This window comes from Rhinoraja longicauda, chromosome 5 (assembly GCF_053455715.1).
Source record: "Rhinoraja longicauda isolate Sanriku21f chromosome 5, sRhiLon1.1, whole genome shotgun sequence".
In the NCBI taxonomy this organism is placed as follows: domain Eukaryota; kingdom Metazoa; phylum Chordata; class Chondrichthyes; order Rajiformes; family Arhynchobatidae; genus Rhinoraja; species Rhinoraja longicauda.
In genome coordinates this window covers 76625860-76653849 of record NC_135957.1, presented here as the reverse complement: position 1 = coordinate 76653849, position 27990 = coordinate 76625860, and the positions used below count along the sequence as shown (strand labels likewise).

The 27990-nt window shown below is 40.9% G+C and overlaps 1 protein-coding gene across 2 annotated transcripts in view; it reads left to right on the top strand.

Annotated features, from left to right (window-relative positions):
- Window positions 1–27990, top strand: part of bckdhb (branched chain keto acid dehydrogenase E1 subunit beta) — a 159819-nt gene that overhangs the window by 50338 nt on the left and 81491 nt on the right. For both annotated transcript variants that reach the window (XM_078399826.1, XM_078399825.1), the window contains exons 7-8: window positions 234–331; window positions 3481–3591. In XM_078399826.1, the coding sequence (XP_078255952.1) occupies window positions 234–331; window positions 3481–3591 (209 nt within the window). The remainder of the gene's footprint in view (window positions 1–233; window positions 332–3480; window positions 3592–27990) is intronic.

The window sequence follows — 27990 nt, the reverse complement described above, 5'->3', positions numbered from 1 at the left end:
AATAGATTTTATGCTCTGTAAATTTGTAAATTTGCTTGTTAATCTTAAAATAAAATGGTACTTTTTATTTAAAACAAATCTTAAAATAAAATGGTACTTTTTACTATAAAGTCTGATTTAAGTATTTGTTTACCTAATTTTTAAAGGGTATGTTAAATATATATATATATATATATATATATATATTAGTTAAAAATGTTAATATGTTTGTTTTACTATTTCCTTTCAATTAGTGGAACAAGTTCCTGTGGAGGCTTATCAAATCCCTCTTTCACAAGCAGAAGTTCTGCAGGAGGGAAATGACGTGACCCTTGTTGCTTGGGGAACTCAGGTCAGCATTTGTTTATTTTATGAAGTGAAACACTGGATTTATAGTATTTGACTTAAAAGTCATATCTTGTAATATTCAATGGCTTTGGAAAAGTAAAAGTTGTCAATACATAAGTACAGTGATGTTTATTTTATCAACAAGAATGAACAGGGCCCTGTGAAGTTGCTTCCAAGTTAAATGGAAATACAAGTGAGTATTGTGGTATGGGATTTTCTCTATGTTTTAAAAATCATTGTGTATGTAACTGAATACATTTTGGCTAGTTAATTATTTCTTTACCGAATAGCCGAATATCGGTGACTAGCATACAATACTTTTGAGGAAGTAACTTTCCATTTCAGCAGTTGATATCTGATACAGTTCTTGGAAATGGCTAAAGAATTGTTTAAAAGGAAACACCTAGCAGATCAGGCTCTGTGTGGAGAGAAATAGGGTGGTGGGTATATGGAAACAAAGGGTCGTTGGTATATGGAACGAGCTTCTGGTGGAGTTAGTTGAGGCAGGTGCTATCACAACTTTTGAGAAACATTTAGACAGGTACATGGATAGGATAGGTTTGGAGGGATATGGGCCAAACGCAGGCAGGTGGGGCTAGTGTAGATTGGACATATTGGTCGGTGTGGGCAAGTTGGGTCGATGGGTTTGTTTCCGTGCTGTATGACTTTATGACTCTATGACCAGCCCTTGTGGACAACCTCTGTATCTTGCCTCAGTTCTTTACTTAGCAGTGAGTCACGTGTTGGTGAGATGACTCATTGCTGCTCAAACACCAGTAGAGGCAAAAGTTTGCTTCAGGTTCCTGGCATTACTGGCAATAACTCATTGTTGAGATATGACTAAATGAGTGTAAACTTGTAAGCATTCCCTGGGCACTGGAAACCTGTAATGCCTGGTTATGCATGGACAAGGAACCAATTGTAACCCAAAAACATAACAAGGAAGTGCAAGGAAGCTAATTTCTTGTGTATTTGGAGGGGGTGGGGGTATGGGGGCGGGAATGAAGGTTTAAAGACATTATGGCACACAAGGCCCATTAAATCAATACTGGCCACGGATGGGGCAATTTCTGTTAACCATTCCCCCTTAGCCCAGATTCTGGCTTTTCATTTGGTCATCTAGATATTTTTCAAATGCAATAAGGGTCATGATTGTCATCAGCATGTCAGGCAATAATTTCCAGATCCACATGACCCTTTAGGCAAATAAAATCTTTATTTTAACACCCTTCTAATCGTTCCATGAATCAACTTAAATCTATGTTGCTTAATTACTGCTCTTCATGCCAAGGGAAATGGACCCTTCCTATAAAACTTGACCAGGCATCTCATAATCAGCTACACCCCAATTCATTCGTGGTAAAGAAAACAAACTCAGCCTGGCCAATCTCTCCTTGCCACTATAATCTTCTACCCGGACAAAATCTTGTAAATGCCTTTGGTTCCTGCTCTATATTATGGTGTTTAGATTTGTACAAAGCTGTGGCTTTACTGGTGTTTTATACAATGTGATCATGTTCTTTCCACTTAGGGCCTGGAAAATAAAACAAATGTACTGTATGCCTTTTTCACTAGCTTGTCTACCTCCTACTGGTTTCAAAGATCTGAGGACATGCAAACAAAACCCCCTTTGATCCTCTATATTTCTTGGTATTCGAGCATTTATTATGTATTTCCTAGCTAATACACTACTCAATACACTACCAGTCACTTCATAGATATGAATTTAATTTGCATTTTCTGTGCTCACCCAAACCAGATCACACATTTTCCTGTAGCCAGCACCTTCCTTTCTTCCTAACTGCCAGTTTTAGTTTCGTGGTGGATCTCCTAATCATGGCCTCCAAAATCTGTTATCAAATATGTCATGAAAAGCAAGGGAACTGTATCTTAGCCCTACTGAAATTCAATGCATTAAGCCCTCCAGGCATTAAAGCACCCATTCATGATTACCCTTTGGTTACGGACATCAAATGTATGATTGGAGCCTGGGGTTGGTACCAATTTTGTTGCTTCCATCTGGTTCTGAAGAAGGGTTAACCTATGATGAGCATTTGATGACAACTGAGCCTGTACTCTCTAGACTTTAGAGGAATGAAGGGGAACCTGATTGAAACTTACCAAATAGTGAAAGGCTTGGATAGAGTGGATGTGGAGAGAATGTTTCCACTAGTGGAAGAGTCTGGCACTAGAGGTCATAGCCTCAGAATAAAAGGACATACCTTTCAAAAGGAGATAAGGAGGAATTACTTTAGTCAGAGGGTGGTGAAGGTGTGTAATTCATTGCCACAGAAGGCTGTGGAGGCCAAGTCAATGGATATTCTTAATATTCTCTGATAGGTTCTTGATTAGTAAGGGTGTCAAGCGCTATGGGGAGATGGCAGGAGAATAGGGTTGAGAGGGAAAGATAGATCAGCCATGATTGAGGAATTTGAGGAGTATCCTTTTCACACAAAGGGTGGTGGGTGTATGGAATGAGCTGCCAGAGGAGGTAGTTGAGGCAGGGACTATCGCGACATTTAAGAAATGGTTAGATAGGTACATGGATAGGACAGGTTTGTAGGGATATGGGCCAAACGCTGACAGGTGGGACCAGTGTAGCTGGGACATATTGGCCGGTGTGGGGAAATTGGGCTGAAGGCTAGTTTCCATGCTGCATGACTCAATGCCTCTAATTGCAACTCCTTGGCTGAAAATGTTATTCTTGCTATTTCATTTAATTTCCCACATTTTCCTTTTATTTTCTATTGACAATGAGAGAAGACAAATGTTTTGATAAGGGTTTGTCAAAAGTAGTATCCAAATTTGATAGAATTTTAAGCCATATTATTGCAAATGGTAATGGGTTTTGGGTTTCAGGTGCTTTGACTCCAGTAAAATGAAACATGAGAAAATATAGAAGGTAGCTATGAAGGAAGATCTGAAATATTGGAAATTTAAGAAAGATAATCAAAGAAGGGAAATTTGATAATAGAAAAAAGAGAGACAACGTTAATTCATCTATGGTTTATATGACCAAATGAGGCATGCTACTAAATATAATCTCATTTACAAATATTCTTCAGTGTCTCCTATTTATTTATCTGTTTGTTTGTCTGCCTGCTTGATTATTTATCTGTTTGTTTATTTATTTATTTATTTATTTATTTATAGGTTCATGTAATGAAAGAAGTGGCCAGCATGGCTCAGGAGAAATTGGGAGTCTCGTGTGATGTAATCGATTTAAAAACTATTCTGCCTTGGGATTCTGAAACCATTTGCAAGGTATGCTTTGTGAATATCTCTTTGTGTGGATGCTGATGAGAATAAAATAAAATGTTGTAAACTTTTATAAATGGTTGTAATTTTAGATCCTATTTTAGAATGCTGATATTTTAATTTTTTCTTGGGCTAATAAGGATTCTTAGTGTAACTTAGTCAGAGGTCTCGTACAGCACAGAAACAGGTCCTTCGGCCCAACTTGCCCATGCCGGCAAATGCCCATCTACACTAGTCCCACCTGCTTGGGTTTGGACCAAATATACCTCTAAATCTTTCCTATCTATGAACCTGTCCAAATATCTTTTAAATGTTGTTATAGTACCTGCCTCAAATACCTCCCCTGGCAGTTCATTCCATACACCCACCACCCTCTGTGTGAGAAGGTTCCCATCGAATCTTTTCCTTCTCACTTCAAACCTGTTCCTTGGTTATATGATTCCCCTACTCTTGGTAAAATAATTTACCCTATCTATTCCCCTCATGATCTTAAACACCTCTATAAGATCACCCCTCATCCTCCTGTGTTTGAGGAGTAAGGTCCTAGCCTGCCCGACCTCTCCCTATTATTCAGACCCTAAAGTCTTGGCAACATCCTCGTAAATCTTCTCTGTACTCTTCCCAGCTTAACAACATACTTTCTATAGCATGGAAGAATAAACTTGCTTTCCTCCCAGTTCACATAATTCTTTCTTTTTAAGGCATGCTTTATTTATTTTTTTGCCCCAAAAAGACAAATGTTTGTTATGAAGATGTGTTATGTGTTGCGTAACATTGACTCACAAAGAGGCCTCATCGTTGAGTTTCCAGTGGAGGAACCTCTCAGGGAGGAGACGATTTGCCTGAAGGAACAAAGAAGGGCTCTCCTTGTGGGTTTTTAAAATGTATTTATTTCAATCTGATGTGGAAGGACTGCATTACAGTACATTAACTAGGCTGGGACTCTATTCCTTGGAGAGTAGGGGGATGAGGGGTGATCTTATTGAGGTGTATAAAATCATGAGAGGAATAGATCGGGTAGATGCACAGAGTGCCTTGCCCAGAACAGGTGAATCGATGACTAGAGGACATAGGTTTAAGGTGAAGGGGAAAAGATTTAACAGGAATCTGAGGGGTAACTTTGTCACACAAATGGTGGGTTGGCATATGGAACAAGCTGCCAGAGGAGGTAGTTGAGGCAGGGACTATCCCAACAGTTAAGAAACATTTAGACAAGGTACATGGATTGGACAGGTTTGGAGGGATATGGACCAAATGCGGGCAGGTGGGACTAGTGTAGCTGGGACATGTTGGCCGGTGTGGGCAGGTTGGGCTGAAGGGCCTGTTTCCACACTGTATCACTCTATGACTCTATTGCCATATTGTATTAGCTATTTCCCTTGTTGCAATGGTGTGTTGTCAATCATATCATATCATATCATATACATACAGCCGGAAACAGGCCCTTTCGGCCCTCCAAGTCCGTGCTTCAATGTTGCTTTAAGAGACTGATATAATCAGCCGACATATCTTGGTTTTCTATTATCTGTACTGTGCTTTGGAATAAAACCTATCTTTAGTTTTCATTTGATTTATAGAGCCTGTGATTAAATTGATTAAAATCTTTCCTGATAACCAGTTACAAGTATATGCAAATTTAAGTATGTAATGAACGTTAATCACAATAATTGGTAAATGTTGAACGTAATATACCCAAATCATCAAGTGTTTGGTCAGAACGGATCGAAAAGGTTTACAAAAAGTGGTGAATACTGCCGGTCTATTACCTATACCGACCTCTCCGCAATCCAAGGCATCTATAAGAGTCACTGTCTCAAAAAGGCAGCCAATATCATCAAGGATTTACACCACCCTGGCCACGCTCTCATTGCACTCTTGCCATCGGGAAGGAGGTCTAGGAGTCTGAACACGGTTAACACCCAGGTTTAGGAACAGCTTCCTCCCAACAACCATCAGGCTATTGAACACGACAAACTCCAACTAAACTCTGAACGACACACTGCCTGGGTTGCACTAGGGACTTTGGGCTTTGCTTTGTTTTTGTACGATATTGGTATTTTATTTATTGAACATTTTTTTGTTTGTTTGTTCTATTATATCTCGAGTATTATGTTTACAAACCTGTTGTGCTGCTGCTGCAAGTAAGAATTTCATTGTTTCGTTTTCGGGTCATCGACACCAAAACACTCTTGACTGCAGTTGCATTGTTTGTAATTACACGTGTATGTGTACAATAGAATAAACTGTATATCCTTGCATTTTTATACCACAGACGTGTTTTGGTTAAAGATATAGGAAATCAAATGTTGACTTTTTTCCCCCAACATTCGGCAGCCAAGATGCAGAGTAGGCAAGTTTCGGTTTCAGGCAACATTTGATTTAATACGAGGCTTCATGTGTATTTAAAATTAATATTTTAATCTTTTAAATAAGTGGAATTAAAAATATTCCCGTGATGTGAATACAGCAACTAAGCAGCCATAATTTGAAACAGATTTTTGGCAGTGGTCACATTTTGAATGGCAGAAAGTTTTAAAATTCAGACTTCATAGGCTCGGGTCATGTTAATGTTGTTCTACTTAATCAATGTTGATGGCACGAGCCATTGGCTTCCCACTTCTAAAGTTCTAGATGTATTGTGCTCACTGCGGCATTTTAAAATTACTTCTCCAGTAAATATCAGTGTAAGTTTGCAGAAATCAAGATGTGCTACGTTGTACTTGATAGCACAAGTTAGAAATCGCAGGAAATTCTGGACAATTTGTGGCTTTGAAATAGACACTTAACGTACAGTGCTTATCTAGTTCAATCTCTCAGTTTCGATCCTCACAGAAAATTGGTTCCAGTAAATTCCTTTTGCCATTTTTCAAGTCGAGTGAAGAGTTGGGAGTGTTTAATTGTCATTTGTGCTGACAATAGTACAATGAAATTCTTACTTGCAGCAGGCAAGTATTGTGTTACAGGCCTGTAACACAATACGCACAGATAACATATAATAGATAAATGAATCAATAAAGTAATGACCTTAATACGAAGACATTGGTGCAACCTAAGACAGTCCACAGTTCAATGGTTAGTGTTGTGTGGCATTCATTGTTGGCATGTTGGCCTTCATAACGAGAGGATTTCAGTATAGGAGTAAAGAGGTTCTCCTGCAGTTGTATAGGGCCCTGGTAAGACCACATCTGGAGTATTGTGTACAGTTTTGATCTCCTAATTTGAGGAAGAACATCCTTGAAATTGAGGCAGTGCAGCGTAGGTTCACGAGATTGATCTCTGGGATGGCGGGATTGAAGACTAGGCTTGTATTCACTGGAGTTTAGAAGGATGAGAGGGGATCTTATAGAAACATATAAAATTATAAAAGGACTGGACAAGCTAGATGCAGGAAAAATGTTCCCAATGTTGGGTGAGTCCAGAACCAGGGGCCACAGTCTTAGAATAAAGGAGAGGCCATTTAAAACTGAGGTGAGAAGGAACTTTATCACCCGGAGAGTTGTGAATTTGTGGAATTCTCTACCACAAAGGGCAGTGGAGGCCAAATCACTAGACAGAGCTCTAGGGGCTAGTGGAGGGATATGATTGTAGACGATCAGCCATGATCACAATGAATGGCGATGCTGGCTCGAAGGGCCGAATGGCTTCCTCCTGCACCTATTTTCTATGTCTCTATGTTTCTATAAGCTATTCTTGAACATGCCAAGATTTTAAGATTCCTATACCACCTTTCAGATGGTAGGAGTGAAATGACAGTGTGACCAAGGTGGTGTGGATCTTTGATGCAGGTTGCCTTTTTGAGGCAGCACCACCTATAGATCACTTCTATAGAAACATAGAAACATAGAAACATAGAAAATAGGTGCAGGAGTAGGCCATTCGGCCCTTCGAGCCTGCACCGCCATTCAATATGATCATGGCTGATCATTCAGCTCAGTAACCTGTACCTGCCTTCTCTCCATACCCCCTGATCCCTTTAACAAAAAGGGTCACATCTAACTCCCTCTTAAATATAGCCAATGAACTGACCTCAACTACCTTCTGTGGCAGAGAATTCCACAGACTCACCACTCTCTGTGTGAAGAAATGTTTTCTCATCTCGGTCCTAAAAGACTTCCCCCTTATCCTTAAGCTGTGACCCCTGGTTCTGGACTCCCCCAACATCGGGAACAATCTTCCCGCATCTAGCCTCTCCAAACCCTTAAGAATTTTATATGTTTCTATAAGACCCCCCCTCAGTCTTCTAAATTCCAGCGAGTACAAGCCCAGTCTATCCAGTCTTTCCTCATATGTAAGTCCCGCCATCCCAGGGATCAATCTGGTGAACCTTCTCTGTACTCCCTCTAAGGCAAGAACGTCTTTCCTCAGGTTAGGAGACCAAAACTGCACACAATACTCCAGGTGCGGTCTCACCAAGGCCCTGTACAACTGCAGCAGAACCTCCCTGCTCCTAAACTCAAATCCTCTTGCTATGAATGCCAATATACCATTCGCTTTCTTCACTGCCTGCTGCACCTGCATGCGTGCTTTCAATGACTGGTGCACCATGACACCCAGGTCACGTTGCCACCTCCCCTTCTCCCAATCGGTCACCATTCAGGTAATACTCTGCTTTCCTGTTCTTGCCGCCAAAGTGGATAACCTCACATTTATCCACATTATATTGCATCTGCCATGCATTTGCCCACTCGCCTAATCTATCCAAGTCACTCTGCAGCCTCCTAGCATCCTCCCAGCTTCGTGTCATCCGCAAACTTAGAGATGTTGCATTCAATTCCCTCGTCCAAATCATTAATATACACTGTAAATAACTGGGGTCCCAGCACTGAGCCTTGCGGTACCCCACTAGTCACTGCCTGCCATTCTGAAAAGGACCCGTTTATTCCTACTCTTTGCTTCCTGTCCGCCAACCAATTTTTTATCCACCTCAACACTGAACCCTCAATACCGTGTGCTTTAAGTTTGTACACCAATCTCCTATGTGGGACCTTGTCGAAGGCCTTCTGAAAGTCCAGATATAACACATCGACTGGTTCTCCCTTATCCATTCTACTAGTTACATCCTCGAAAAATTCTATAAGATTCGTCAGACATGATTTGCCTTTGGTAAATCCATGCTGACTTTGTCCGATGATATCACCACTTTCCAAATGTAATGCTATCACATCTTTAATGCTATCACATCTATGGCAGGGCAGTCAGTACCTATAATGGTGAGTACCCATAAACTTTTCGTAATTTCCTTCATTCCTGGCTTATCGAGTAGCCAAATCATTCCATGATGCACCAAGTCAGTATGCTCTCAACTGTACGCCTGTAGAAGTTCAAGAGAGTATTCGTCGGCATACCAAATCTCTTTAATTTTCTAAGGAAGTAGAGGCATTGATGGACTTTCTTTGTGATTGCATCTTTGTGCTGGGCCTGGGACAGAACAGATCTTCAGAGATATGCGCATTCAGAAGCTTGAAGTTGTTGAGTTTCTTCACTACCAACCCGTTGATGAGGACAGATTCACAGATCCCCGGATTTCCCCTATTAAAGTGAATAATTAACCTTGTTCTGGCTGACGTTGAGAACAAGGTTGTCGTTCTGGCACCATTCAATCAGATTTTCAATCTCCCTCCTGTACTCTGACTCATCATTACCGTTATTCGTCCAACAGCAGTGGGGTGTCGTCGGAGAATTTAAAGATGCCGTTGGAACTGTGTCTGGCTATACTGTCATGGGAAAATGGGGTTAGAAGGGTGAGATAGATCAGCCTTGATTGAATGGCGGAGTAGACTTGATGGGGAAAATGGCCTAATTCTGCTCCTATCACATGAATTTATGAACTTCCCTGAGTCTGATAATAGAGGTTGGGAGAGGACGATGGTGTTGAGCGCCGAGCTGTAGTCCATGAACAAAGGCTGGCGTGTTCTTATTGCCCAAGTGGTCCAGTGCACATCGAGTACTTGTGGATATCGTGAAGCCATAGACTCAACCAGATTAATTTTGGTGCACTTTACCATTTCAAACGTTACAAGGCAGGCCAATGGTACTTAGATAAGATGCTGCAGGCATTAAGTTTAATTTTTATCTTGGAATAATTAGATACGTTTATTATACCACAAGAATTCTTTTTAGATTTTATTTTTCTTCCCATTCCTTGTTTTACTTGAGTTCTCCTTCCCAGCTTACTTCCTTTTATTTTTCTCATTCTTTCGGTTCAAATTTTTTTGATCCTTCCAAAAATACCTTAACTTGATTTCCTCATAAATACTATACTGCCACTATTGGTTATTGTACACCATGTCCTGTATGGCCTCTTATAAACTGGTAATTTATTTAGATTTAGATTTAGATTTAGAGATACAGCGCAGAAAGAGGCCCTTCGGCCCACCGAGTCTGCGCCGCCCAGCTATCCCCGCACACTAACACTATCCTACACCCACTAGGGACAATTTTTAAATTTGCCCAGCCAATTAACCTACATACCTGTATGTCTTTGGAGTGTGGGAGGAAACCAAAGATCTCGGAGAAAACCCACGCAGGTCACGGGGAGAACGTACAAACTCCGTACAGATGGCGCTTGTAGTCAGGATCGAACCTGAGTCTCTGGCGCTGCATTCGTTGTAAGGCAGCAACTCTACCGCTGCGCCACCGTGCTGCCCGGTAATACGAAACAACAGCCCGAAACAACAGCCCGCGGCACAGAGACAGCGATGGAGTTGCTGCCTCACAGCACCAGAGACCCAGGTTCAATCCTCACTGCAAGTGCTTTCTGTGCAGAGTTCTCCCTGTGACCATGTGGGTTTTCTCCTGGTGCTCTGGTTTCCTCCCACACTCCAAAGATGTGCAGGTTTGTTGGTTAGTTGGCTTCTGTAAATTGCCCCTAGTGTGCAGGATGGGAGAACATGGGACCAGTGTAAGGGTAATCAATGGTCGGTGTGTACTCGGTGAGCTAAAGCTGTATCTACGCTGTGTCTCTAAACTCAATCCTGTCTTCCAGTACTAAGTCCTCAGCTTTACAAGTCAGAGCTCTTCCACAATACATTCAAGTACTTTTTAACTGTGATGTGATTTTCCGCCTCTATCACCTTTTCAGGGACCAGACACTGAACATTCTTTAGGTGAAATTATTTTTCCTTCTGTACTTTCCTTCCAGCTACTTTAAATCTATGCCCTCTGAGTTTTCACACCTCTGCTCAGGGAACTTCTTCCCATTTAATCAATTTTCCGTCAAAATGTCAAGAATTTCCTTTATTGATATTCAATCATAATTTTTAAAAAGGTTGATAAGAACATACAACACTGCATACAAAAATATTGTAATAAACTTCAATAAATTTCAATAAACTTCAAACTTCAAACTTTAAAATTCAAACTTTAAACAGAATACAAATGCAAAAACATACAAAACCTAACATCATTTATGGACACATTACACTGATGGATGATCAGATCAAGTCCACACTTGGAAGTTGCCGAAGTCAGCACCGGCGATAACCTACGTCAGCTGTCGACAACCTACGTCAGCTGTCGACAACCTGGCGACAACCTACGACAGCGCCCACATCAGGAGACGTCAAGCTACGCTTATTGGCATCAAACCAACAGTTGCCGAAAATTTTCAAGCCTTCACAAAATCCTGCGGCAACCAGAAAAACGCTACGACTCTTTGGAGACAACTCACGACCATGCCCGCGACACCCCCGGCGACCGTGTGGCGACAGCCTAGTAGCCTGTAGTCGCCTAAAAAAATCGCCAAACTGGGACAGCGGCTTAACAAAAAAGAAAGACAGGAAAATCCGAGGTTCTAGCATTTCAATATTCCAGCATCTGCAGTTTCTTTAGTCTCCGTTATACGCTTCAGACTCGGTCTTCACTAACAAGTGGATTTCACAGATCATCTATGGTTTCTGTTTGGGGAATACTCAGTTTAACTTCTTTGATGTGCAGTCCTCCAAACACTTATTGATGACTCTAACGGCTTTTCCTGCCTTTTTATACACCACTAGGAGTATTCACTTCCCGACACCGATGGCTCTTTTTCAAATCTTTTGTAGTCCTTTTAATTCTGCCATCTCGCCTCCCCATCCCAATGGTTACACTGAATTTTTAACACAGTAACTGGGTCACAGTGCCAACATTCTTTGTAATAGTCATCAATTAATATATATTGCCTTTAATTCTCAATTATTATGTCACAATGGGAAGTCAAAAGATGTAGGAAAGTGAAATTGAAATGACAAATTCCAATCAAGTAACAATAGCTTACTTACACCATTGATTTTCAGGCACCCTTGGTTCCAGAGCCTTGCCGATTATCCATTTTGACAGAGATCACGTAATAATAATTCAACAGTAAACCTATGACCCACCAATTATACCCATCCCATATCTCTAAAGCACCAGGGACTGCTAGAAAATTAAATAAAGAATTAACAATTAACAAATAAGTAAATAATTAGCTGTTTCAGGACGGAGGTACACGTCCATAAAGAGCGTGTGCCATATGCAATGCTCTCGTAATTTTGCCCGGTTTAAAGGAGGTTCTGCACCATCAGTTGTCGGAAAGTTGGTGGAGGTTACCTGTATTGTCATAATTTAATTGAAACATTATTGCTTGTTATAACATTTTAAAACCTTAAAAGTAAGCTGTACACAAGCTGAAGGACAGTGTGGGAATATGTTTTTTCTGGTCTGCTGTTATTTCAAATGGTGATTAATTGACTATTATTCAATAATTAAGTGGATACATGTGGAAATTTATTGCTGCGAAGAAACTGGAGCAACAATTAATGATTACCCACTTGTACATCAAACAGAGTATGAGATCATTCAGAACGTGCCTCTGATTTTGATCAAACCAAGATGAGAGGTTTACAGTTCCAGCAATAGAATGCATTTGTGATTTAACAGATGAAAAGCTTTCTTTATTAAGCTTAAAATGGTTTCAATTCGTTCTATTGTAGATATCAATATACTAAAACTCTCGTTTGTTATCTTGTTTGTGACTGAACGTCAGCCAAAACGGTACAAGATAGCGCGACAATTTCCGGCCCACCTTACCATTGTCACTTTAGTGATAATGCAAGTAGTTTTATTAAAATCGGTGTTATATTTTTAAAGTTATTCACATTTTTAGGTTTAAAAGGAGGGGAGGGGGAGGGGAGGAGGGAGGGAGGGGGGAAGGGGGGAGTGGGGGAGAAGGGAGAGGGGAGGGAGGGGTTGAGGAGAGAGGGGGGCCCAACGGGTCCACTTGGTCTAGTAAATAAATAAAATTGATCCTTTGGACTTAAAGTTAAAAAATTCAAGTAAAACCTAAGTACATTTTGTTCTTGATATCTACAGTTCTATGAAAGGTAGTACTCACATGGATTGGTATCCTCATTTAATGAATAGAATCAAGAACAATTAACCCTGCATTTAAGCAGACATAAGGATTCCGACCTGAAACGTTACAGATTCACGTACTGCAGAGGTGCTAGCTGACCCGCTGAGTTACTCCAGCACTTTGTGTCTTGTCCTGTATTTAAGAAGTAGCTTTCATAATCTCAGTATATCCCAAAGTGTTTCACAACAAATAGATATCTAAGTGGACCATAGGAAAGCATGATAACTAATTTGTGCCTGACGTGGTTAAGTGTTGGCAGCGTGTTAATTTTGTGCTTAAGAAAATTTAAAGATGCATTTGTTTGCAAGAGAAACATAAGTCTGCTCAAGGGACTGGGGCTGTTTACAGATTATGCCATTGCATCTTGAAAAAAAAGCCTTAGTTTAATATGATTTCATGCAAAAGGTACTTCCAACTATGCAGGATTATGATTGTCCTGATAAGATTATGTATACAGATCTTAAGTGGAAGTTAAACTTTTGTATTTTTTGCTTTAGAATGTTTGGCATATTTTAAAGCACCACCTGCCAGTTCAACTAATTTCCGGCTCCTTGAGTTTATTGCATCTGCAGACTTCCTGTACTTGAGGATCATGTAATAAATCTGATTTATGAAAGAAGATATGTCGTCTTACCACACTTAGTATCCAACGAATTAACCTCTTGAAAATATACTGTGTAAGATGATAAAATCAATGTGCTGATGTCCATTTTCTCTTGATTAGCTTGCACTAACAAGTGTACAATTTGTGAACATTTTGTGGAATGCTTTCATGGCTTTATATTTCATACTTGGATTCAGATACAGATAGATCGAGTGAATGGGTAGCAAGTTAGGAGGTTTTTATGATTTTATTAATAGGGGTGCCATCTAATTTTAGAGATGCTAAAATAAACGGTAGAAAGTGTCCTGTTGCTTTGCTTTTCGAATCTATCTCCATTATTTCTTAGTATTCCAATACACAGAGATTTTGCTTGTACTCAACCACGCAACCAACTAGCATAACTAATCTGATTGTAACCTCAACTACACATTCATGCCTATCCTCAGTATCTATTTAACAGTGCCTTAAAACTATTACACTTCATTTTCCAGACCATTCCCCACTTAGTTAACCTATCCATCTCCTATTTTAGCCCCCCTTTATCCTCTTCAAAGTATCAATGGTTCAATGTTCAGTGTTACTTTGGTGTCACATGTTCCTAGATACAGTGAAGCTCTTTAAAAATTGGAATCGTATCTTGGCCTTAAAGGCCCATTGCACTGGCAACGACTCTGGGTGGGTGTTGCAGGTGTGGGCCTGGTCTGGCAATACCGACGGTGTCCTCTACCACTGCTCCGCCGCGCTGTAGGCCGTTTCCAATCTACAAGCTCGTGCAACCTCATACTCTTGTATGTACCTCCTTATTATCAACACATTTAGCAACCAAATTATTGATTCTTTAATCCAAATAATTTATAAAAGTGGTAATCAGGCAACAAAATCATCCTACCCCACAACTAGAGACCAGCCCTGATCTACTATCTACCTCATTGGTGATCCTCCGACTATCTTTGTTTGGACTTTACTGGCTTTACCTTGCACTAAACGTTATTCCCTTTATAATGTATCTATACACCAAATGGTTCGGTTGTAATCATGTATTGTCTTTCCGCTGACTGGTTAGCATGCAACAAAAGCTTTTCACTGTACCTCGGTACATGAAAAAACTGAACTGAAGCTGAACTGAATTGGACTGAACTGGACTGGTCTGGACTGGACTGGACTGAACTGAATTGAACTGAAGTCCTGGAACCAGTCCTGGGACACCAATTGTTATATCCTGCTAACCAGGAAAAGACCAGTTTATTCCAATTTTTTGTTTCCTGTTAACTATGCCAGTACACTATGTCCTTTGATGCAGGACCTTACCAAGTAGCTTCTGGAAAGATTGCTAAATCAGTGAATAATTCTGAAATAATTATTATAAACATAGGACACTATTTGTCTAACTGTTTTAATAGTTGAAATTCATTTTCTGCATTAAATACGAAGAAGCACTGAACATGAGAATTCAGATTTCATTTTACTGTGGGATTTTACGTGACTAGGTTGGAAGGGATTGTGTATTTGATTGCCGAGAATTCTCTCCACTGTCTCATTATTTTTCCCCATCTGGGTATAATCCATTGCCCTTGAGCAAATTCCCAGCAATTTTTCATTTTGAAGTTATATGGATTGCACATGTGCCCTGTAAGGAAAGTTTTTCAAAATCAAACCACACACAATCAGATCCAAAATCAGTTGGGCAGTTATTTAATTCTGCAAGTTCCTACTTTGGACCTTTTTTTAAATGTGATTTACTAATGTTCTTTATTTTAGATTGATTTAAATGGCTCTTATAAAAGTTACATTGGTTGTTATTTTTGATTGTTATCACAGTGAAACGGACAGCTGTTGCTGTCATTGCACCTTGAAATGAATAAAAAAAATTGGAGAAAGCGAATGCACAGTTAAAAATAGGAAACCAGAAATTGTTTTTGGAGATACCCTGCTCCTGAAAAGAGAGCACTGATTTACAATCATCTGTGTTGTACTCTATGACTCTATGAAAATCAGTGAGGTTACAAAAATTATTGATACTGAAATGGCAATCAAATAACAAATGTTAAAAAAAAAACACTTTTGGGGTGGAGTGTTTGATAGCAGCAATTCGTATCATATTAAGTTTTCCTCCTTCCTAAGGAACTGCTTAAGAATGAGAAGAATAAAGCTGGAAGAGAGGAGGGGCAGGACAAAGCATGGGAAGTAATAGGTGAACACAGGTGATGGGGGGGGGGGGGGTTGGATAGGCAGATGGTTGGAACAGAGGCCAGAGATGAAAAGATAGAAGGCGTGAGAGAAAACGATGGAAGAGTTGGGAATTGTGAAGCCAGAGGAAGGAATGTAGGTGGAGGGGGGGGGGGATAGGTGCTTGTGCAGGTGGGGCACGGAGGGGGAATGGTGAAGAAACGGGGGTATGTTTGTGCACACAGGCTGGAACATCTGAACTCAGCAGGATGTGGAGGGGCTCCTTTGAATAGTTGCCGTGTAGACTATTGAGTTGTTGGGCGAGGGACGCTGAACTGGCTTTATGCTTGCCAAACAGTACTCACATCTTCTTGCGAATCTTCAGTGTTTGTATCAATTATTTTGTAAAAGTAATGAGACTTATTGATATTTATTGCATGAACAGTTACAAAGCTTGCATAAATTATTTTTTTAATTTTGATTCTATACCGAGTGCTCTGGAATTTAGCTTCCTAATTCCATAAATATTTTCTCCACGAAAATCCACAAATACCCCATGTCCAGTGGTAGTAGATGTGTACTGTTCTAGAACTTCTACCTGCAACTTCAGATTAATAAGTTGAAAAAGGCAGAGAGAGAGAGAGAGCAAAGGGAGTGAGCATGAAAGAGAGAAAGGGAGCCAACTCAAGTCCAGTTGAGCTGGGCAGATGCACAAAGCCAATGTTTTGTGGTGGATCCTGATCGAGGGCAGATAGGTCAAAATCCTGGAAGAACTTCACTAAAAACCCTTTATTACTGCACTCAGGCTGGTTAGCCTAAGTGACCCTGAAAGCAAGTATGAAAAATTGATGCAAATAATGTTCTGACAATATTTTGATTGGGTACTAGGACAAAATGACTCAATAGCTGAGCAATCTTCACATAAAAAACACAATACATTTCGATCACCTTCTAAAACTTCTATAACAGATAAACATCCTCTCAGGCCCCCAAAAAATATTCTTCATTCCTACAGATAATTATTTTATTGAGCTATTTTAACCACATTATTTTAGTTTTTTAAAAAATTAGGCTTATATGTGCTACAGAGAATGTCCGTTAGTTCTTGCATAAACATCGTTTAAATAATGTGTTCTTAAACAGGAGTTCCCCAAACCAAATGTGACCTCAACTTTCAAGTGATACGTCTAAAATTTTAGATTGAAATTCTACTCTGATAATTTCAAACGAGTAATGTTCATAAACTGACGATATTTAGGATAAGGAGGAAATTTCTCCTTAGTTAATTTAAGCAAGAATTGCTTTGATGCCAAGTCATTTGCATTACTTTGATATCGGTGCTTATTTTAAATTTGTCTTTAAGGAATGCAGCGCGTATTATGTAAACTCTTCAATTAAGCTCCTTAATGTAAATTCCAGTTTAAAAATCAACTGGCAGAATTCATTCTGGCAGAAATTGAATTAAAGTGCACATCCAAAGTATACAGTTTGATGATTTGTGATCTAAAAGCATCTTCTAAGCAGATGGTGAATCGAGGCATGTGAAACAGATCATAACACATTTATAAATGTGCATCAGATTCCCGAGGTGTACATCGGCGATACTAGACAAAGCCTCTGTGGCCCTTTCGCTGAACACTAGTGCTTGGTCTGCCAAGGCCAACAGGATCTCCTGGTTGCTAATCATGTTAACTCCTATTCCCATAAAGTCCTTTCTGTCCTGGGACTCCTCCATTGCCAGAGTAGCAAACGAGAAGGAATGACACCTCATATTATGCTTGGGTAGCTTACAACCCAATGGAATGAACATTGAATTCTCCAATTTTAAGCAACTGCAACACCCCTCTCACCCTTCTTTCCCCGCACTAACCGTTTCTTTTCCTGTCCCCTTCTCCCCTGTGCACCAGGACTCACACCTATTTCTCTCCTTCCCCATCTCTTAGAAACATAGAAAACTAGGTGCAGGAGTAGGCCATTCGGCCCTTCGAGACAGCACTGCCATTCAATATGATCATGGTGATCATCTAAAATCTGTACCCCGTTCCTGCTTTTGCCCTATATACCTTGATTCCTTTAACCCTAAGAGCTAAATCTAACTCTCTCTTGAAAACATCCAGTGAATTGGCCTCCACTGCCTTCTGTGGAAGAGAATTCCACAGGTTCACAACTCTGGGTGAAAAAGTTTTTCCTCATCTCAGTCCTAAATGGCCTACCCCTTATTCTTAAACTATGACCCCAATTCTGGACTCCCTCAACATCGGGAACATGTTCAATCCTTTAAGAATTTTATGTTTCTATAAGATCTTGTCTCATCCGCCTAAATTCCAGTGAATACAAGCCCAGTTGACCCATTCTTTCATCATATGTCAATCCCGCCATCCCTGGAAATAACCTGGTGATCCTACGCTGAACTCCCTCAATAGTAATAATGTCCTTCCTCAAATTAGGAGACCAAAATTGCACACAATACTCCAGGTACAGTCCCACCAGGACCCTGTACAACTACAGTAGGACATACTTGCTCCTAAACTCAAATCCTCTCGCAATGAAGGCCAGCATGCCGTTACCTTTCTTCGCTGCCTGCTGTATTTGCATGCTTACTTTCAGTGTAGAAAAGAACTGCAGATGCTAGGTTGAAATTGAAGGTCGGCACAAAATGCTGGAGTAATTCAGCGGGACAGGCAGCATCTCTGGAGAGAAGGAATGGATGACGTTTCGGGTCAAAACCCTTCAGACCGATCCTGTCACTGCTTTCCAAATGCGCTGCTATAACATCTTTAATAATTGACTCAAGTATCTTCCCCACAATGTGGCTAAGGCTAACTGGTCTATAATTCCTCGTTTTCTCTCTCCCTCCTTTCTTAAAAAGTGGAATTACTTTGGCTACCCTCCAGTCCTCAGGAACTGATCCAGAGTCGAGAGAACATTGGAAAATGATCAATGCATCCACGATTTCTAGGGCCACCTCCTTGAGTACTCTGGGATGCAGACCATCAGAACCCGGGGATTTATCTGCCTTTAGTCCCAACAGTTTACCTGACACCATTTTCTGACTAATGTGGATTCCCTTCAGTTCCTCCCTCCCACTAGATCCTCGGTCCCCTAGTATCTCTGGGAGATTGTTTGTGTCTTCCTTAGTGAAGACAGAACCAAAGTACTCATTTAACTGTTCTGCCATTTCCCGTATTTTCCATTATAAATTCACCTGTCTCTGACTGTCTCTTCCACTCACATTACTTCTTCTAACTTCACAGTTCGCAACACTTCAGTCCTTTTGTCACACGCCTTCTGTTTTTTCATCTAGTTTAGTTTATTGTCACGTTTACCGAGTATACAAACAAACTTTTGTTGCGTGCTATCCAGTCAGCGTAAAGACAATGCATGTTTACAATTGAGCCGTTTACAATATAGATAGATACATGATAAGGGATACATGATGTCTTGCTTATGTCCACCATTTGCCTATAAACCCACCCCTCTCCCCCTTCCCCGCCCCTCACCGATTATCAACTTATTACCTGCCAGGCTTTGTCCTGCCACTGCACTCTTCCAGCTTTTTTAAGATTGGTCCTGACCCGAAACATCACCTATCCATGTTCCCCAGAGATGTTGCCTGGCCTGCTGAGTTACTCCCAGCACATTGTGTCTTATTTTGCATCAAATTAAATGTTGATACTGGTAAGACAGGATTTAGTTGGCTGTGCCCAGTAAAGTAAACTGATGATGTGAAGCGCAGAGAATTAGATTACATTAACTGTACTTTGTATTTCCCCCTTACCATGAAATGAAAAACTTCCCTCTCACTTTTGGAGATCTTAAACGTTTTGATTTTGTAATAAGTCAAGATTCATGAAATGAAGCCTCCAGCTTCATTCCACTTGTCGTGCAATTTCATGTTCCGATTAATTCGCGCACATCTTAATTTATGGATGATAACAAATTAGGGATTCTGAATTGTCGTTTATGCATCAATATAACACTGGTACTAAAACCTCTGAGGTTGTGGATTACAGATAGAACAAAGCAACAAAGCAAATAATGAATCTCTGCAGATGCAACTGAATTTCTGCAGTGTCAGTATAATGTTGATTTTGCACTATTGATATTGCCAAAAAAGCACACTACCACCTTTACTTCCTCAAGAGACCAAGAAGTTTGGCAGATCTCCAACAACTCTTACCAATTTCTACAGATGCACCAAAGAAAGCATACTGTCGGGATGCATCACACCTTGGTTTGGGAACAAAAGGACACAGTGCTGAAGTAAATCTGCAGGTCAGGCAGCATCTCTGGAGAACATGGATAGGAGGTGACTGAGGTGAGAAGGTTAAAACTGAGGTGAGAAGGAACTTTTTCACCCAGAGAGTTGTGAATTTGTGGAATTCTCTGCCACGGAGGGCAGTGGAGGCCAAATCACTGGATGGATTTAAGAGAGAGTTAGATAGAGCTCTAGGGGCTAGTGGAATCAAGGGATATGGGGAGAAGGTAGGCACGGGTTATTGATTGTGGACGATCAGCCATGATCACAATGAAGGCGGTGCTGACTTGAAGGGCCAAATGGCCTCCTCCTGCACCTATTTTCTATGTTTCTATGAGACGTTTCAGGTCAAGACACTTCTAAGGACTGAGTGTGGGGGTGGGGGTGGGGGAAAGGCAAGACAAAATGCGGCAGGATACAGGCCGGGGGGAGGGGGTTGATAGGCAGATGGTTGCGACAAAGGCCAGAGATTGCAGCTGAATGTGGGAAACGGGATTGATTAGTTGAATTGTGAAGCTAGAGGGAGGAAAATAGCAGGAGGAGAGAAATAGTCAGGATTCTAGGTGCGGCTTAGTGCCAAGGGTAGCCAATGAGACTCTCCCTTTTTGGACGGCACGGTGGCGCAGCGATAAAGTTGCTGGCTTACAGCACCAAAGACCAGGGTTCGATCCTGACCACTGGTGCTGTGTGTTCGGAGTTTGTATGTTCTCCCCATGACCTGCGTGGATTTTCTCCGCAATCTCTGGTTTCCCCCCACACTCCAAAAACCTATAGACTGATTTTGTAGGCTAATTGGCTTGGTAAAATTGTAAATTGTCGCTAGTGTGTGTAGGATAGTGTTGGTATGCGGGGATTGCTGGACCGCGGGGACTCAGTGGGTGGAAGGGCCTGTTTCCATGCTATATCTCTAAACTAAATTAACAATGGTCATTGGTTGGCATTTTGGAAGTGCAAATGCTGTCTTGCTTACTGGTTCATGTGTGAGAGTTGTCTGGAGCTTTCTGCACTTGGACATTCACTGCTTCATTTATTGTGGAGTTGCGAATGGAATTAAACATTGAGTTAATATCCCCACTTCGGATGCTATGGTGAAAGAATAGTCTTTGATGAAGCTGCTGAAGATGGTTGGACCAAAGATTCTGCCTTGGAACAACGAGTGCTATATTTCAGCAAAATCGCATGTTCAAAAGTTATAAAATGTTCACTGGAAATAGAAATATATCAATGGTCTATCTGTGTTTAGATTCACTAAAATATATTTTTAAAATTCACTTAAATAATTTTCATTAAAAAATAATGTAATTCAGCCATTAGCCACTTATAATAAATCTGAATTTAAAATATAGCTTTTCATTGAGGATGGTAAATCAACCTTGAAAGCAGATTTTTGCAGTAAAGAAGTACAGTATTGTTCTAGCCATTAAAGTGCTGATTACGCATTAGATATTTCTTAATATTAATGTATCATGTATTTCAAAATCCATTTGTCTGCAGTCATTCTAACTCTCTCAATGCATTCTAAACTGCATGAATTATGGCTGGCCTGTGTTCACCAAATGAAAGCAAACTTTTTTGTATGATTCCAATTAAACATTTACAAGAGATGTGAGCACCCTGGGGAATTCCAAACTGTTGTCCCACAAATCATATTACTCTGTTCAAATTTAGGCTACCGTTTGGTAGTATATATAATTTGTAAATAAGGCTTCTCTTACTAGTTCCTGTCACTGTGAAGGGGAAGTCAGAGAGGAGTAAGGAACCCTGAATAACAAGAGAAATTAAGGCTCTGATCAGAAAAAATGAGTTATGGGTCAGGTAGAGGAAGCTGGGATCAAGTGGTGAAGTATAGGAGTGTATGTAAGAAGGAAATCAGGGGACCAAAAGAGTACATGAGGATAGATTAAGAAGAATTCAAAGAGATTTTAATAAATATATTAAAGGAAAAGGGTTAAAGGAGAGAATAGAAACCAAAATGGTCAATTGTGTGTGGAGCTGCAGGAAATGGGCAAGGTCCCCAATGAAGATTTCTCTTCTGTTTTTACTATGGGATAAGATATGAAGACTTAGGAACTTAGGAAAGTTTATGGTGATTTCTGGATGATGGACCATATTACAGGGATAAGATAAACATGCATTTGGAAAGACTGGGTTTCATGAAGTATAGTCAGCACGGTTTTATGCACGGGAGATCGTACGTCACAAATTTAATTGGTTACACTGTGGATGGCTCGATTGTAATCATGTATTGTCTTTCAGGAAATGGTGTTAGGTAAACTTAGTCAGGAAATGGTGTTTGGTAAACTGTTGGGACTGAAGGCAGATAAATACACAGGGCCTGATGGTCTGCATCACAGAGTACTCAAGGAGGTGACCCTAGAAATCGTGGATGCATTGGTGATCATTTTCCAATGCTCTCACGACTCTGATCAGTTCCTGTGGACTGGAGGGTAGCCAATGGAACACCGCTTTTTAGGAAAGGAGGGAGAGAGAAATTGGGAAATTATAGACCAGTTGGCCTTACATCGGTAGTGGGAAAGATGATTGAGTCGATTATTAAAGATGTTATAGCAGCGCATTTGGAAAGCAGTGACAGGATCGGTCAAAGTCAGCATGGATTTATGAAGGGGAAATCATGCTTGACTAAACTTCTGGAATTTTTTGAGGATGTAACCAGTAGAATGGATAAGGGAGAGCCAGTGGATGTGTGTATCTGGACTTTCAAAAAGCCTTTGACAAGGTCCCACGCAAGAGATTAGTGTGCAAAATTAGAGCACATGGTATTGGGGTTAGGGCATTGACATGGATAGAGAACTGGTTGGCAGACAGGAAGTAAAGAGTAGGAATTAACAGGTCCTTTTCAGAATGGCAGGCAGTGACTAGTGGGGTGCCACGAGGCTCGGTGCTGCGACCCATTATTTACAATATAAATTTAACGGTTTAGACAAGGGAATTAAATGCGACATCTCAAAGTTTGCGGATGACACAAAGCTGGGTGGCAGTGTGAGCTGCGAGGAGGATGCTAGGAGGCTGCATGGTGACTTGGATAGGTTGAGTGAGAGGGTAGATGCATGGCAGATGCAGTATAATGTGGATAAATGTGAGGTTATCCACTTTGGTGGCAAGAACAGGAAGGTAGATTATTATATGAATGGCGTCAGATGAGGAAAAGGGGAGGTGCAACGAGACCTGGGTGTGCTTGTACATCAGTCACTGAAAGTAAGCATGCAGGTATAGCAGGCAGTGAAGAAAGCTAATGGCATGTTGGCCTTCACTGCGAGAGGATTTGAGTTTAGGAGCAAGGATGTCCTACTGCAGTTGTACAGGGCCCTGGTGAGACCGCACCTGTAGTATTGTGTGCAATTTTGGTCTAATTTGCGGAAGGACATTATTGCTATTGAGGAAGTGCAACGTAGGTTCACAAGGTTAATTCCCGGGATGGCGGGACTGACATACGATGAAAGAATGGGTTAACTGGGCTTGTATTCACTTGAATTTAGAAGGATGAGAAGAGATCTTATTGAAACATATAAAATTCTTAAAGGATTGGACAGGCTAGATGCAGGAGAAATTTTCCCGATGTTGGAGGAGTCCAGAACCAAGGGTCACAGTTTAAGAATAAGGGGTAGGCCATTTAGGACTGAGATGAGGAAAAACTTTTTCACCCAGAGAGTTGAGACTCTATGGAGTTCTCTGCTACAGAAGGCAGTGGAGGCCAATTCACTGGACGTTTTCAAGCGGGAGTTAGATTTAGCTCTTAGGGCTAAAGGAATCAAGGGATATGTGGAGAAAGCAGGAATGGGGTACTGATTTTAGATGATCAGCCATGGTTCGCTCAGAGAGTTGTGAATCTGTGGAATTCTCTGTCACAAAAGGCAGTGGAGCCCAATTCACTGGATGTTTTCAAGAGAGAGTTAGAGAGAGCTGTTAGGGCTAAGGGAACCAAGGGATATGGGGAAAAAGCAGGAACAGGGTACTGATTCTGGATGATCAGCCATGATCATATTGAATGGCAGTGCTGGCTCGAAGGGCCGAATGGCCTACTCCTGCACCTACTTTCTATGTTTCTATTTCAACTATTGGGATGAGAATGCACAAGGCATGATTTGTAAATTTGCAGATAGAAACATAGAAACATAGAAAAATAGATGCAGGAATCGGCCATTCGACCCTTCGAGCCAGCATCGCCATTCAATATGATCATGGCTGATCATCTAAAATCAGTAACCCGGCACTAAAATAGGTGGTATCGTGGATAGTGAAGATGGTCAACTGCGCAGATGAGCTGAAGAATGCTAAATGAAGTTTAATTCAGATGAGTGAAGTGTCGCATTTTGGAAAATCAAACCACGGCTGGACCTTCACAGTAAATGGTAGGTCCTTGGAGGTGTTGGGGAGTAGAGGGATCAAGGAGTGCAGGTACATGTTCCCTGAGAGTGGCATCACGTGTACATTAGGTGGTAAAGAAGGTTTTTGGCACACTGGCCTTCATCTGCCAAGGAACTGAGTATTGAAGTTTGTGCAACATGTTACAGTTGTACAAGATGTTCATGAGGTCGCAGTTTTGATCCTTCTTGTACAGGAAAGATGCCATTCCGTGGAAAGAGTGCAGATAAGATTTGCATGGATGTTGCCAGGACTCGAGGGCCTGACATATAGGGAGAGGTTGGGCAGACTAGACTAGGGGCTATGGGCCAAAGGCAGGAGACTGGGGTTGAGAGGGAAAGCTAGATTAGCCAGAGAATCAATGGCGGAGAAGACTCGATGGACCAAATGGCCTAATTCTGCTCCTTGATCCAATGAATTTATGAGCACAGGAGGCTGAGGGGGTAATCTTACAGAGGTGTATAAAATCATGAGGTTCAATGCACACATTTCCCCGGGCTGTGGCATCTAAAACTAGAGGCCATAGGCTTAAGGTGAGAGGAGAATGATTTAATAAGAACTTGAGGAGCAACTGTTCACACCGAGTGGTGGGTATATGGTTGAGATGGGTACTATAACAACATTTCAAAGACATTTTGACAGGTACATGTGAAGGAAAGGTTTAGAGGAATATGGGGCAAAAGCAGGAACATGGGACTAACTTAGATGGGGCATATTGGCTGGCATGGACCAGTTTCGGTGCTGTAAAACTCTGTGTCTCCGTTATTACAATAGACAATAGACAATAGGTGCAGGAGGAGGCCATTCGGCCCTTCGAGCCAGCACCGCCATTCAATGTGATCATGGCTGATCATTCTCAATCAGTACCCCGTTCCTGCCTTCTCCCCATACCCCCTGACTCTGCTATCCTTAAGAGCTCTATCCAGCTCTCTCTTGAATGCATTCAGAGAATTGGCCTCCACTGCCTTCTGAGGCAGAGAATTCCACAGATTCACAACTCTCTGACTGAAAAAGTTTTTCCTCATCTCAGTTCTAAATGGCCTACCCCTTATTCTTAAACTGTGGCCCCTTGTTCTGGACTCCCCCAACATTGGGAACATGTTTCCTGCCTCTAACGTGTCCAACCCCTTAATAATATTCCGAAGAGTCGCGGCCGGAGGAGGCACAGTGGCGCAGCGGTAGAGTTGCTGCCTTACAGCGCCAGAGATCCGGGTTCAATCCTGACAATGGGTACTGTCTACATGGAGTTTTTAATATTCTCCCTGTGATTGCATGGGTTTAGCCCGGGTGCTACGGTTTCCCCCCCACACTCCAAAGATGTACGGGTTTGTTAGTTAACTGGCTTCAGTTAAAATTGTAAATTGTCCCAAGTGTGTAGGATAGTGCTAGTGTGTAGGATAGTCGGTGTAACTTGATGGGCCGATGGGCCTGTTACCATCCTGTATATCTATATTAAAGTAAACTGAAGTAAAGTTAGTTCTGTTTATTCACAAAATGCTGGAGTAACTCAGCAGGTCAGGCAGCATCTCGGGAGAGAAGGAATGGGTGACGTTTCGGGTCGAGACCCTTCTTCACCCATTCCTTCTCTCCCGAGATGCTGCCTGACCTGCTGAGTTACTCCAGCATTTTGTGAATAAATCGATTTGTACCAGCATCTGCAGTTATTTTCTTATACTAAAGTTAGTTCTGTTTTTGTTGCAGTGGACAGTACACTCTGATTTGTTCTGATTTTTGCACATTTCCAACCAGGCTACTTTTGAATTGTACACAGCAATAAATGTATTTAGAAAAAGATTTTCATTGAATTTCATGACTGTTAACAATTCCATGTAGATTTTTGTTACTGGCAAACATGATCATTTCATAATCATTCATTTTAGTCTTCAAATATTAAATTTCACTAAGTAATGTGAGAAATATATTGCCACTCCTTTATTTTTTCTCAAGTTGATTGTTTTATTCTTCGGGTCACACAGGCTTTTTTTTCCTGCGGGTTTAAAGAATATTTTTCTTTGATATTTCTATGATGGATAGAAAATTGTTATTCCTTAACTATTGTGAAAGGTAGCTTGCACTAGATCTAAATGTGCGCAGCATTAAACAATGGAGTATGCAAATGATGTAGGCATTCATCTTCCTTAATCAGCTGTGACAATATCTTTCCTAATAGCTGAAATGTAGATTTTCCCTTTTTTGGCTAAATTATGCATCTGGGTTTAAAATCAAACCGCAAAGATTGAACATAAATTGGCCAAGGGTGCACTCGACTACACCTGGGAGCATTGGCGTCTGAGTTGGAACTTGGCTACAAGCCGTCTCTGGTGACTTGAACATATAATTTCAGCAGTCTCTTGCGACTCCATCACCAAGATTGCCAACTGACTTTCAAACGTTCTGTGTTTTTGCCTCGGGTCATTGGTCTCATCTTCAAGTATCAGTTTGTTATTCATATATTCTCCAAGGCAAAATACTAACTTCCTCCTTCCATAATCTTGACTTCCCTCATGTTTTGTTGCTTTCATTTCTTTTAATTTACTCAGGGGATGTGAAAATTGGTGACAAGGTCAGAATTGGTTACTTCTTGTTAAGGGGGTGGTTTTGAGATATCCTCTCGCAGTCCTGTGGTCTTTTTTTAGTTGTGCATTTTCAGAATTGTAACCCATTGTTCATGAAAGAATTGCAATACATTTTCAAGACAAAATAATGTCTGACTTGGAGGGTAACTTGGATTTTATACATTCTAACACATGAAGATATGAAGTTCTCCTCACCCATTATGCATGAGTTAATCAATGAAAAACAAACTGCTGGAGGAACTTAGCAAGTCAGGCAGCATCTGTGGAGGTAAAGGAAAGATGACATTTTGGATCGGGATCCTTCTTCAACTCTTCATGTCAAGTTTACAGATGATACAATGCCAGTGTAGGAAAGGTCTGAAGAAGGGTCTTGACCCAAAATGTCACCCATTCCTTCACTTCATAGATGTTGCCTGACCTGCTGAGTTACTCCAGCATTTTGTATCTACCTTTGATACAATACTAGGTCAGATTAGGAGTAGGGAAGACCATGTATAAAGACTCCAGGTCTCTTTGTGTAATGGTTTTCTGTGATCTTTCATCTTGTTTTAGTATTTGCTATTACTTCACAATTTTTAATAGAACTTTGAACATTGCTGCCCAAGAACAGGCCCTTTAGCCTACAATGTCTGTGCTGAACATGATGCCAAGACCAACTATACCTGTGCCTATACCTAATCCATATCTCTCCATTCCCTGTATATCCGTTTGCCTATCCAAAAGTCTCTTAAATGCCATTATCGTATCTGCCTCAAGCATCCCCGGCAGCGTGTTCTTGGCACACACCATCCTATTTAGAAAAAGAAGTTGTCATGCTTATCTTTAAACTTTGTCCCTCTGAGCTTGAAGCAATGCCCTCTAGTATTTGATATTTCCCAGTTGGGAAAAAGGTTATGACTCTCTATGCTTCTCGTAATTTTATATACTTCTATCAGGGCTCCCTGGCATTCCACAGAAAACAAACCAAGTATGTTCAACTTCTCTCTGTAGCTAATACCCCCTAATCCAGGATCATCTGCACACTTTCCAATGCTGCCACATCATC